The sequence below is a fragment of the Lampetra fluviatilis genome, chromosome 35 (assembly GCF_964198595.1).
Source record: "Lampetra fluviatilis chromosome 35, kcLamFluv1.1, whole genome shotgun sequence".
Taxonomy (NCBI): Eukaryota; Metazoa; Chordata; class Hyperoartia; order Petromyzontiformes; family Petromyzontidae; genus Lampetra; species Lampetra fluviatilis.
In genome coordinates, this window is record NC_136309.1 from 8,673,152 (window position 1) to 8,686,482 (window position 13,331).

Sequence of the window (13,331 nt, forward strand, 5' to 3'; positions counted from 1 at the left end):
ACCCTGAGGTCTTCAGAATGTCGAGTGAATCCCCTCTGCTGTTGAAGCAAATGAGGACGATGTTGTTGATTGTCATACTCTTTAACCAATCAGATTTTGAGTTTGCCATGTTGGGCGTATTCTTTGACACGCCCGAGCCTTTTAGCTTGCCTAGCATTTCTCGTGTGGCGTGATCAGAGGGCTAGTTAGCTAACTGAAGTAAAACTAGCTAGCACGTAACGTAGCATCATCTAAGATTTATTTAAACTAAACATTTTTGATGTAGTGCTTTCGATTTTTGGGGGGTTTTTCTGTGGGGAAGCCTGTTGAATCCTTATTATGTTATTTGTGTTCTTGCTTGCTTGGTGGTCGTATGAGTAAATGTGACTGGTTGTTGGTTGTGAGTTTATTCTTGTTTCTTTGGTAATGACATTGATTTGGGCTATGCGATGTCTATTTGTGATGCAGCATCCTGTCATACTGCGTAATAGTGGTACATCCTTGATGGTTTAAGTCACCATGTATTCATGCCTCTGCAATTCGTGTATTGTAACTTTCATAGGTGTTGAGCCTCGTGTTAAATCACTTTATTCCACTCGATAAAGGTTACTGTCACTGTGAATATGGGGTGGTTACGTCGAATGACAATAGCCTATAGCCCTAGTGTCATGGTGAGGTTATTCGAAGGCGGTTTAATTGCGGGAGGATAGCACTGAAGGCCTAGGTGTCAAATACACGGCCCGCCACTGCAGTCATCCCTTAGCGGTTCTGCGGTCACCCAGAACAGGCCATGGAACGTACGTAGCGATTCAATGCCCAATTCCAAAGTTTGAAGGAGGCATCACAGCGATGCACTCTGCTGCTCACTGACGCAAGTATCTGGCTCAAGCATCTCAATGTAAAACTATAGTTGTTGCTCTACACCAGGGGTGGGGAACGTCCGGCCCACGGGCCGTATAAGGCCCGCGAAATCATTTGGTGCGGCCCTGCCAAGGCAACCGCATGCGGGACTCGAAATTCAATTAATCTAGGAGCAAACCTGGAAAAGCAGTTGCGAGAAGCAACATCATCAATACCAGCTAACATCACACGCCTCACCAAAGATAAGCAGTTCCAGCCATCACATTAGGAGTGAGTTAATTAAATGTTTGACCAAATATAACGGGCTAATTTTTAAGTTGATAATTTTGTCTCGCCCGCGAATGATGTTATAAATATCCAAATGGGCCTTAGCAGAAAAAAGGTTCCCCACTCCTGCTCTACACATACGTCAGCCATACGAAGAAGATTAGTGGTCCTTTACAATTCTTATTTACTTACCGTTTAATTGGTTGAACAAGAAGGGACGCCTCTTCTTTAGTTATCTTGTTAGGGTTTAGCGTGCGTTTCATGCCGTGCGCTCAAGGGGGACATTATTTGTGACCCCGTTTAACTTGTTTTATCGCTTGCGCCGAGTCAAACCGGGGTGTTTGTAACCACGACGTGTCCAGGACCCTGTCGCACAAGATCTCTCACCGGCTGGGCCTGCTCCGGGACCGGTTGTGCCGAGCGGCCGTCGCCTCCGGCCAGCCGGGCAAAGCTGAGCAGCCGGACGTGGGCTCCATGGCCAAGCTGCAGCGGCGCGAGGTGGCGGCGCAGTGGCGGCGACGCGTCGCGTTCGGGGCGCAAGGCACTCGGCGTCGCCACTGCAACATCATGCGGCTCGTGGCGTTCGGCGAGGACCACATCCTCGGAAAGCTGGCGCGCGCCTACAACCGCCTCTGGTGGGTGGTGCTCGACCGATTGGCAAAAAAACTAAAAAAAACTCCGTGAAACTGTTGTTTTTAATTTGGCCAGATAAGGCCCACTGAGCTGTACGGATATTTTTCAGAAGCGACCTGGCCATCGCAAATGACAGCTCGACCAAGTCGCTTAAATTTATAGCAGCCCAAATACTCTCAGACGGATATCGATTCTAAATGTTGGAGGGAAAAACCGGAGGACCCGGAGGAAAATTCCAAGTGGCCATGGCGAGAGAGAACATACAAAATTCAAATACACAGGTGCCAGGGTCGGGATCAAACCCACGCGCTCCTGTATACCAGGCGAGGAAGTTAACGTCTCTCCACTGCGGCGCCCACTTAAGACTCTCGAAGTCCTAACTCAAGAGAACCACGGTGCAGTTCTTCAGGAACTGCTGGTCGTTGTTTTTCTGGTGCACGTTTTTGCATATTTTATTTTTTGCCTGTCCTGTTTTTCTGTTCTTATTAAAGTTGGAGTTAAATTTTATTTGTTACACGGCTGATCCCGTTGAGCCAGTTGCCCGGCTATTTTCCACAGGAGATCCATGGTGCGTGAGCACAGCAGCAACAACAAACGCAAAGACAAAAACATAATTATTTCAGAGAACGAATACACGGTCCTGAAGTAATATTGCGCAATTATGATAGGTTGGCCTATCATTAAAATATTTTATTCCTGAAGTCTCCATTGTAATAAAATAAATAATCGCTCCTTCCCATATTTCTGTCTCCACATAATAAATAAATAAATTGGTTCAATGCTCACAAATTCTGGAATGTGTTTAAAATGCATTGTCTTCATCCATTGAGTCGAGCTCGCTTGAAGTAACGCTGGTGACCTGCCCAGTGTTTATGGGCAAAGTCCGTAAGAAATGGTGCCGCGTTTGAAGCTGAACTATACACTGTAATACATACTGATTTTGTTATTAACATATTGCACACCTAAGCTTAATCGTTATTTTGCATTGTTTAATAATGCAGTACAATGTCACGTATTTGCCTTGTCCAGTTAACCACCCACTATAGTATTTGTGCCGGTGTAGCTATCATTGTTCACATATCCCATCTTTACCCACAGCCATCGATATCTGAGTTTCCAACGAATTGGCACTGTAACTGTGCAGTAATAAAAACAACAGTATTGTTTATTTCATGTTGGCAATGTAGGAAAGTGGCTGACTCCTAATCGAAAAGTCGAGGATACATTGGGTTTTTTTTACCCAGTAACCTATTATTCCAAAGGCATCGATAATATAAATTGCCAATGTTTTGTGGAAATGGACGACGGTGGTGGCATGGAAACACACGACTTTAGTCCCACTCACGTGCAATTCCAGAGCAAAAAGGATTGCTTTGCCTTTTTTAAAATTAAGATACGGGGAAGCTTTAAATTAGAGTATTGCGGCATGTGCTAAATGCCATGATAAAGCCACAACGTCATGGGTATTTTTATGTGTTGTGTAAGGAGCCAACTTTTCCATTTGCATACACAGGATGCAGGAACTGTGGAACCCACAGCTGTTCCGCCACTACCGGCTGGAGATATTTTACATTCCACTGGCACAGAGGCTGTCTTCCTCGGAAACAAACTGCAACTCCAACTCTCCTCGGAACAGCTTCCAGACGACGGTACAGTCACTCCTGTACCGAGCCAGCCGGAGCGTCTCGGGGAGACGCCAGGTTTCTTTTTCTTTTTGTTGAGATGCCATGCGGGTGACATGGTGACACTTGTTGTTTGAGTCGTCCAGTGACTAACGTCACACGCTCTGCGTGCTGCCTGGTGGGTCGGTCCATTCCGAGGGCCGGTGAGCCAGCCTGTGTGGATAAATTGTAAATGTGATCAGAGTAAAAAATTAAAATTTTGTTACATTTAAATATTATATTACCTGTAATGTGTACGCTTCATTGCTTATTTATACTCTTAGTTGGACCCATATTCGGCAGCCCCAAAGATTCCTCCCCACCGGCCATTTGTTCTTTGCACCCAGCCCCAAATGGGCCAATGAGATCGCATGGCAATTTGGGCCCAGTGTGTGTTTACAAATGCCTGGGCCGATTATTTGTCCCAGTCTGTCACTGATAGCTGTTAGCCATATCCAGGTGTCTTTTGAGGCCAGCATATCACGGTTTGGTTCTGACTCAGCACGACTAATAGCCAGTGAAAAACAAAACTACCCATACTATGAGGGTCCTGTGCTGGCTCGGCTCGGATGTGCCAGTGGGAAAGCAGTATCGATGTGCAAACACTATTTCATTAAGCCACAGAACTCGAGTATGCGGTACTGTGATGCCACATTTATATTAAACTCGACTTGAGCTGCATCTCGAATTCTCCTGGACTATTTCGCTTCAGGCCGGTCTGAATTCCCTTACACCATAATTTTGTTCCGAGCAAAAATACGTCACCATAAAAAAATGTTAAGTCAACAATGGTGAAGTTGGCGGAATTATTCTATGACGCATTTGACATTTGATTTCGTAATAAATGAGCTCTTGACCTTTTTACTCGCAAGTACTTCTGCGAAAATCTTACTCAGAAGGATACCTTCTGCCCACATGTCATGTAACTCCGAAAATCACAGAAATGACAAAAAAAATTCTGACCAACTCAAGTTGTCCTTCACCTTGAGTTCAGGCCACCTCAAGTCTTCTCGAATCGCTTGCCCAAAAGAAACTAGGTTTACTTTGTATGTGTGTGTGTCAGGGCTACGTTAACAAGCGTGCAGTTGGCACAGCAACTTATGGCCCATGTCTGAAACGGAGCCCTCTACTGATAGACCTGTAGTTAGGGCATGAGGGGTCATCTTGGCGCATTGGACCCTCCTAGTGATGTAAAACTATACAACTGTTTTCAAAACTAAAAACTATATGTGGGAATAGTTTTGTAGGTTCCACAAAGATAGCCATCAATATGAAGTGGCATGGCAAATTAGGTACCCGATTTAAAATCAGTTGTCTGCCCTCGGGGACACATTCAGAATCGATGATGATACAGGATAGGAGTGAGTCAGCCTCTGGCCTGAGGGGGCATCGGTGGCTATGTCTGCTTCCAGCTACGTCTCTATGGAGACTGCATCTCACGAGTGTTATCCTTTGGTTCGTGTGGTTCAGTACAGTGCCTGTTAATTTGGGAATAACGAATTGTCGAATCGTTTTTTTTTAACCTTCCCTGCAACCATTGGGTGAACTAGAATGCACCAAATATCATCCCCACTCATCCCCACATCAATGCAGCTTCTTTCATAATCAGAGGCGGCATCATGCACCAGGCCCTAATGTTCCACTGGCACATATTGAAATATGTGTGCATGTCTTATCAATGCAAATAATTTTGTCATGGCATTGGGCAAATGTAAAAAAAGGTTTAAGAGCATAACTTGATCACATTTTTCAGCTTCAGATTTCAAAAAGTTTATCTTGCCATGCTTTGCATTATATGTTTTAAGGAATTCTTGAGGTGTCTTTGCACTGCCATCATGCCGTGAAATGTTGAATTTTCCCATTTGAAATTGTCACAACAAGCAACGTTAGCACCTGATATTAGGCCTAGAAGGGACCCCAGAAAAGAAATATCACACCGCTTGCTTCATATAAATGACCAGGCTGAGGCCGTCAGAACACTTCTACTCAAAATAATTCGAATGAGGATCTCGATCTTTTAAAGCCGAAAATGCCCTTCAACCATTTTTCGTCAAATAATTCATCCTTTTCAGGATTTATGTCGCCTATGGTTACCGACAGGTGTGGTGCCAAAACCAACGATCGTGTTGATTAAAAATGACATCGATTTTTTTCACTGCAACGTGCAGGACAACGACTTGTTGAAATCGGATGTCCTGATGAACATTGGGAACTACCTCGGTTCTGTGGATCCGTGGTACGACCGCAACGTGCTGTCCCTCTACGACATGCTGCCCACGCTCCTGCCCAAGGTGAGTGCGTCCCACCTCTGTCTCAACCCATGATGATGATGACAACGCCAGTGGTACTAATGATGATAAGGACAATAGCTGATATGGTGTGTATAACGTTGATCATAATTATAGGTGTCTTTTGTTAAGTAACCGAGCGTTTGTTGCTCATAACATACTGACTATAATGACGATATCATGATTCGTTTTTTTGGACAGAGCGCCCTACAATACGATGCAGTGTCTCAGAGAGCTTTGCATCTCCAACACGTTTGAAAGGGCAACCCCCTGACCCCCAGTTGGCAGCTATCAAAGTGCAGCACGGGGCTCTGACTCAGCAACCCACTCTGACAAACGAGCAGCATCAGTCTGCCAGTAGGGGGGAGGGGAGGGGGGCGATGATCGCCCACCTGTATCTATGTACGTGTACGTTGAATTTCTTTCACACCGTACGTAGCCAACCGTGCTAATCGGAAGTGTGGTGGAAAGGACAACAAACTAAACACAAGAAGCAGTTTTAAAGAAATTTGTTTTGAATAGCGATTTAAAAGATTGAAAACTCAAATGGGATGAGGGCAAAGCTCGAAGGAGCTTTGTACCATACATCTTCCCATGTCTTGGTGAGTTCCGGTCGAATATACGACGTGATTGGGTGAATCGAACCAGAATTCCTGGTGGTGTGTGCACTACCCACCAGCTTACTCAGCTGCTACTGAGGATATGGTTAAAGCTGATTCTACAATTAAATATACCTCAAAGTGCTTTTCAAACCTATTCCGTTTTTACCCCTCCTAAAGGAGAGAAAACTAAACACAAAATCCCAATCGAAGCAACTCTGAATTTGTTTCAGACGAGCTCCAAGGATGAGGTGAGCAACTCCCAGAAGGAAGTCAGCATGCTCATGGACATGATCCTCTACTACTGCCAACATGCGGCACATCCTCACCCCATCCCTCTCTACGAGATCGAGGTGAGACGCAACGAGCGCATCTCGGTCTGATGCACGGTTTCCTCTTTTTTTTGGTGGCATCTCTGATAATGGCCCACGAGTGTGCGTAATTGCACGCGAAAGAGCCCTTTCAACAACCTCTGGCATCTCTGGTGAATGGTATTTTGTTTGCATTCGATGCTGCCGTGACGCGAAGGTAAGCGCACCGGAGGAATCTGGAGGTTGCCGGTTCTATTCCGTCTCCCCGAGCGGTAGTCGAAGCAATGCTGCAAGTTTATTAAGCCCCCCCCCCCCTCCTCCCCCGTCTCTATATATTCGGGCACACGGCTGTTAGCCAATCACCAAGATCACGTGTGGTGGGGTAAAGTGTGGGTCCTCCCTGCCTCATGAATCCTCCTCCACCCGACATGGCCAATTACTAAAAGTGTCACGTGCATCAAGCGAGCCAAATTACTGCTTCAGCAGCACCGCCAGTGCGTTTGTTTGGAGAGGAATCTCACAAAGAATTAAAGAATTAGATGGGAACGACGTTTCGCTGGATGATGATGATGACGACGATGATGCATCCAGCATCATCAGGTTGTTGACAGGAGCTGGATTTAGTCTCCAGTGAAACGTTGCACCTCGTGCAGATGTTGCGAGGGTTCCTCTCCAATAACAACAGTGGTGGTGCTGCTGTAGCGGTTATAAATTCGACACCTTTTATGCACACGACTCATTTATTCTATTGGCTGTGTCGGGTGGAGGACGGTTTACGACACACGGCCAAACCCAAAAAGACACCAATTATGAACCGTGATATCGGTCGTGACAGCCTACGTATATAAATTAAATAAGAGAAGGATCTCACTCTCCAGACACAGATTGAAATCCCCGCCTCGTATTTGGGTTCTCAGTTGTAGCCCATCCCCTCTGCTACAGCGTCTCTCCACTGAGCAATGCTGTTCTAAACTTGTTGAAAACGTTTTAAATGTACGGTGGAGATTACTCAACAGATTTGTCTGTCTCAAATAAACATACCTATATATAATCGGCATGGATTCTATTTGAAACGCGTCGATTATATATTGTAATTTTTTTAAGGCCACCAACGTTTGTTGACGAGTATTGAGTTTTTTTTATTGTGCTTGTGCACCACTGACCAATGAAGCAGCAGCAGCAGAAAATCATCTGAAGAGATTTTGTACATTGACGATAATACCTATGCACACTTCTTACTGATAATATTAAGTCAATTGCCTTGTACCCCCAGTCCGCAATGGGAGATAAAGTCTGCTCTGTAAAATGTACTCTCGCTTTCTCTGCTACCCCTTATTCTCGCCCGCTGGGATCTGTTCGATCGGACCCATCTCACGCCCCCACACTGGGCTGGCTCGTGCATCACAGCCAGTCTTTCAACTTGAGAGTTCTTGGCATTCATCATTAATCTCACCGCTACTGGCGGTCGTGAAATTTGTCACATGCATTCACTTCACAGTTTAACCCCTCATACCCCTCGGTGTTTTCAGCCACAACGGCGCAATGTCCCGATATTTCGCTCCACACGCCGTGAGTTTTTTTCCAATGTCTGAATGAGTAACTTTGAGAGCTCTGGCTTCCCAAGACGTGGAGAGAAACGTTGGACAGCGGTCAACGATACCCCACAAAAAACACATCGCAGAGCCATGCGGCGCAAACCGCGAGCGCTTACACCCAGAGTACCGTGTTACTCTGCCTGTCGGTGTCCTTGAGCCGGCACTCTCGCATCATTGCAGATCACCCTGGCTTCTGGAGACGTCAAGAAGGAGGTTTTCATTTGCCAATTGGAGCTGGGATTCCTAGCGGATCGCAGGGCCATCTTGGCAGCAGGTACTGCACTGTGATTATTCACTGAGGGTGCCCAGGTGGTGTAATAAGTGCTGGAAGTGAAAGAGGTGGGGGAGTATGGTAGGGAGGGGGGACGGTGGGCAGCCACTGGGAGTGTTGTGGACACGTGGCCGGATACCCCCGACATGTTTATACACGGCTAAGAGACAGCCACAACATTTTTGGGTCAGCATTGCTTTGACAACAACAATTGTTTTGTTAACAATGCTGATTATGTTGATAATGATCAAATTTGATAGTCATTGAACAAAGACGGTCACTGCATCGCGCGCTTTCGGATGCGCTTCTGCAGCCGTCTGGAACGCTCTTCCGATTTTAGTAAGCCACCTGGAACCGTGCACTTTCACATCTAGATTGAAAAATATTTTCTTTAAAACTACTTTTTGGTTTAGTTTGTTGCCCCCCCACCCCGCACCTCCGATTATCGCGGTCGGTCACGTGCGGTGCGAAAGAAGTTCAACATACTGTACATACATATTTAAAGGCATAATAGCACATGAACGGTAGACTCAGCGCTGAGTCGATATCGCCAGTAGTTGCATATACAGGGTGCTTCAAAAATGTTTTAACACTTCTGAGAATTTGCAACACTACCACCAGAAATGTGCCTCCGGGCTCTGGAGACCACCTGGAGAAGGTTTCAGGGCACGTGTTGACAATGATGGCAAACAAGTGGAGACTTTTTTTTTACTTTTTGAAGCTATTAACATACATTTGTTATCATGTTACAATACATTATCCGTTCTTTTTCCATTAAATACAATAGTCCTATTATAATTGTTTTAAAAAAATTGAAGCACCCTCTATTTGATACGATTATAGTTGCAGTAGAACTCCTCTTATATTCCGTGGTGAAGTGGGGGGGGGGGGGTGGACCATGTCTACAATCTCATTACTCTCACCACCGGGCACCATTTCTCTCATCACGCACACCCCCAGCCTCCACAACGTGGCTGTGCCCCGACCCCCGCGCCCCAAGGGTCAGGTCACTGAGCCGACACGCCCGAGGTCCCTGGGTTTGAATCTGAGTTTCAGCCACCACCAGTGACTAAATGGTGAATTGACAATCGAAGTCTGGTCACCAATGACTGTACAACAACAGCCCCTCATTGCAGCTCTCTGAATCTCTTGGTTTTATTGATGCGTGGCAAGCGATCGATACGGGCCATTAAAAGATGGCGGCGCCCGTCATGTAAATGCTCACATTACGTAATGTAATTGCTTCCATTGCGCAATGTAAATGCTTCCATTCCACATTGCCGTGCTGCTAACACGACACGCCCACGGTTGCGTACACGCAGGGTCGGCTCAGAAGCGATTTGGGATCGAAGGTGACAGGGAAGCTGTCCCCATCCACCTGCAAATCGCCTACTGCAAGGTAAGGACAAATTCCTGGCTTGGAGCAATTCAGTTACTTTCTTGGATTTTTCATTCTACCCCATAACAATGAAATTCAATCGTTTATGTGGGCGATGCTTAATGTAGTTATAGACTGGCGCCCAAAACCATAGGAGCTGTGGAATGTGCCCCACGTGCCTAGCAACACCATTTTCTACCCGTGATTGTGTGGATTTTTCTCCGGGTCCTCTGCTTTTTCTCTCCACATTTAGAAAAACATGCTTTTAGGGTATTTGGCTGCAGTAAATTTTCAATATGATAAGCCACTTTATTCGGCGATCATTTGTGGCCAGGTCGCTTCTGAGAAAGAGCTATATTGCTCAGTGGGCCTTACCTGGTAAAATAAAATATAGTTTTTAGTTCTAGTTTATCCTGGGCGTGGTGTGCTGTGCGTGGATAACAGACCGGGCTGCGAGATTGATGCCCCTGCGGTATTGTTGTCATTCCCAGACGAGTCTGAGCAAGCGTATTCATTGGCACACCATGGAGAAGACCTGTACCTCGGTCAGGATCATACAAAATGCCGACAGAGGTGAGGAGAATGCGGCGTGTGTTCACGTTCCCCTGCAGGCCCACCCATCTTGCCTGCCCCGTGCAAGCTCCTTTCCAAACGTTCATTACCTCATTACACTTCTTTTTTTGGGTGCAATATGCCTTTTGTTTACTTGGTTTTCACTGTTAACCGTTGTTCGTGAAACACTACTTTTGCCTGTGCCACTGATGTGTTCTGTTCTGTTGTTGCCCGTTCCTCCGTACGGATCACTCCGACGTCGTTGTTGTTTAGTGCAGATAGCGCCACGGATCTTCCTTGCGAACTAGCTGCGCTAACTAGCTAAACGGGACTTTCCGTGCCACAAATGGACATCGATTGAGTGTGCGGCGGCTGACCGATTTTAACCGTCGGCTTTCTTACGCATGTTCGGGTTGTCGCCGCGTTTTGTTCGGCACGAAGTCTGACGTTTCGCAGCAAATTTCGTTATTACTAACCCGCCGGATGCCGTGCCCAACAAAACGCTCCATACAACACGAACAACAAATTGTCGAGCTGTGCAGCACGACCGTCAAGAGCTATGCAGTCGTATTAACCATCGGCTGTTATATAATGTAGTTCAGTGTTACATTATATTGGGTTGTTTTTTTGTCCTGTTGGGTCGATTGCAATATCACAGTCTGTTAAATATGAAATGTTTGTTCCATTATCGCAAGCCCCCACTGACTACAGAATGATATGTTCTGCTAGGACCTGTTTGTGGATAGAGATTCATAACGCTTCTCACCAGGCTCTCAGCCTTTCTATCTCTCATTCTCCCTGCTCTATTCTGTGACGTTTCAACTAATCCTGTTCCATATAAGATGCGTGGTCAGGCGTGGGTATCATACCCCTATAGGTCCACCAACTCTGGGTGATCATACTGAATATCTTGTACACAACATCTGTAGAGACAGTGGGTATGTATATCGAACTTTTTTCGCACAATACATAGTCAACCGTGCTTACCGAATTGCAGTGCAGCAAGTAGGCTGCTAACCTATTTGCGAGGAGCTGCAGAATTCACTTGGGAAACATACTAAAAGGAATTGGCCATTATCCCAGAAGATTTTTGACGAAGGGGGTAAGCAAATGCATTGTAAAATGTTAAAAAGAATGGTTCAAATATTCAATTTACGTTTCATGCCACTGCTGGTGGAAGTGCCTCCACTTAGAGCAAGATCTATAGAGCCCGTCTAGAGCGGGGGGGGGGGGGGCGTTTGGCCTACTTTTCTATTCTGGCCAGACGTCTTGGCCTGCCGATTGAATAACCGCGGTGACCCATTAATACACCGCTGGTTGGACAGAGGCCCGGGTGGGATTTGAGAAATTTGCACCGTTGTTTCAACTGCCGTCCCGCAAAACAATCAGAATCGCAAAAGAATCAGAATATTTATTTACACTGGAGGAGTCCGATGAGCTGTCAAGCAATTTTTCGCAGAAGTCCAGTGTTTATCGTGAGCTACGGTCGTGAATGCGTGTTCACGTTTACATTCTTCGTCACAACTCTGGAGCCTCAGTTGACGCTTTCACAGAATTAATTTTGAATTAAATCCTATTCTTTGGTTCTTTCGGTAAAGTCACGTCAGTGAAAAAAATTAATAAAATAAAAATATATATAATAAATAAATTAAATCACGACGTTTCGATTGCAACACAAGCAATGATAATCAGGTGTGACAACCACAGCAAGAAAATTTGTAAAAAAAAAATTGCTGTGGTTGAAAAATTTTCTTGCTGGGGTTGTCACACCTAATGATGATTGCTTGTGTTGCAATCGAAACGTCGTGATTTTTTTTTTCACCTACGTGACTTTACCGAAAGAACCAAAGAATATGGATCCCAGTCACGAAAACTTCAAATCTAGAATGAATGAAATCCTACTTATTGTAATAACACTATAAGTCTGACTGAGCCTCAACGCTTTCGCAGGAGGAACCAGTGTATCTGGCATGGTCGGCAAAATGCAGATTTAACAAAAGTTTTTCTGTGTAATTGCGCCAACAACAATAAATATAATGTCATCGTCTCCCTTGGCTTTTAACATTTCTTGAATGTCACTTCTCACCCTTCGCCATGAAATAGGTTGGCACGCTTATAAACATTTTTTATCCAAATGCTATACAACTTTAAAATGTCAAACGTTATGGAAATAGCGTTGCGTCATATATATATAACCACCATGATTGGCTCCTGTGGGGATGATTCTGAAGAGGGCCTTTGTGTGTAAATGGGCATTTTGTTTGAATCTCAATGAAAAATGCCAACGATAGATTAAAAAAAATAATAATACATCGTCTGAGAACCACGTTCATTCAGGTTGTGTAAGATTTTAAAAAAATTGGGGGGGGGAGTGAAGGTGCAGTGATGTTATTTATAGAACTTAATAACGCAATATCGCCAAACAATTTATCTGATTTATCGTACTCCGCTTGTAAATCTAGCCACCTGCATTTGCATTCTGGTCGTGGCTAACATCAATGGTGAGTGATGTTTGAACCGGCCCCTGGCCACCCCACTCACCAAATTCAACCTCCACTTGACCAGCATGGTGAAGACTGGTCAAAACAACCCCCATGGGTGATACATCATGGGGAGGCCTTCATCCAACAGTGGATTGACAAAGAGCTTCGAATTATTATATTATTTGCATGAAATCATTAACGCCACAATGATTTACAGCATTAATTTCATCGTACTGCTATACGGTCGGCTACTTACGGTGCCAAATAAGTTCATCATATCACAGTTGTCCTCCCGTTCGATATCCTGGAGCACTTTTATGGACGAAAACCCATTTTGGAATTACGATTGAGCGTGTGGCTAAGCTCGATCATTCCTTGCTCTGTGTGTGAATAAGTGTAATTATAACCTCGCATTGTATGGATTACATGGGGGGGACGGGGGGGGGTTCTTCA

The 13,331-nt window shown here is 45.2% G+C and overlaps 1 protein-coding gene across 1 annotated transcript in view; it reads left to right on the forward strand.

Moving 5' to 3' along the window:
• LOC144944669 (phosphoinositide 3-kinase regulatory subunit 5-like) overlaps positions 1-13,331 on the forward strand; it is a 58,200-nt gene that overhangs the window by 39,189 nt on the left and 5,680 nt on the right. The window contains exons 10-16 of the mRNA XM_078873028.1: positions 1,470-1,742; positions 3,254-3,389; positions 5,570-5,692; positions 6,522-6,641; positions 8,375-8,468; positions 9,788-9,864; positions 10,335-10,416. Of these exons, the coding sequence (XP_078729154.1) occupies positions 1,470-1,742; positions 3,254-3,389; positions 5,570-5,692; positions 6,522-6,641; positions 8,375-8,468; positions 9,788-9,864; positions 10,335-10,416 (905 nt within the window). The remainder of the gene's footprint in view (positions 1-1,469; positions 1,743-3,253; positions 3,390-5,569; positions 5,693-6,521; positions 6,642-8,374; positions 8,469-9,787; positions 9,865-10,334; positions 10,417-13,331) is intronic.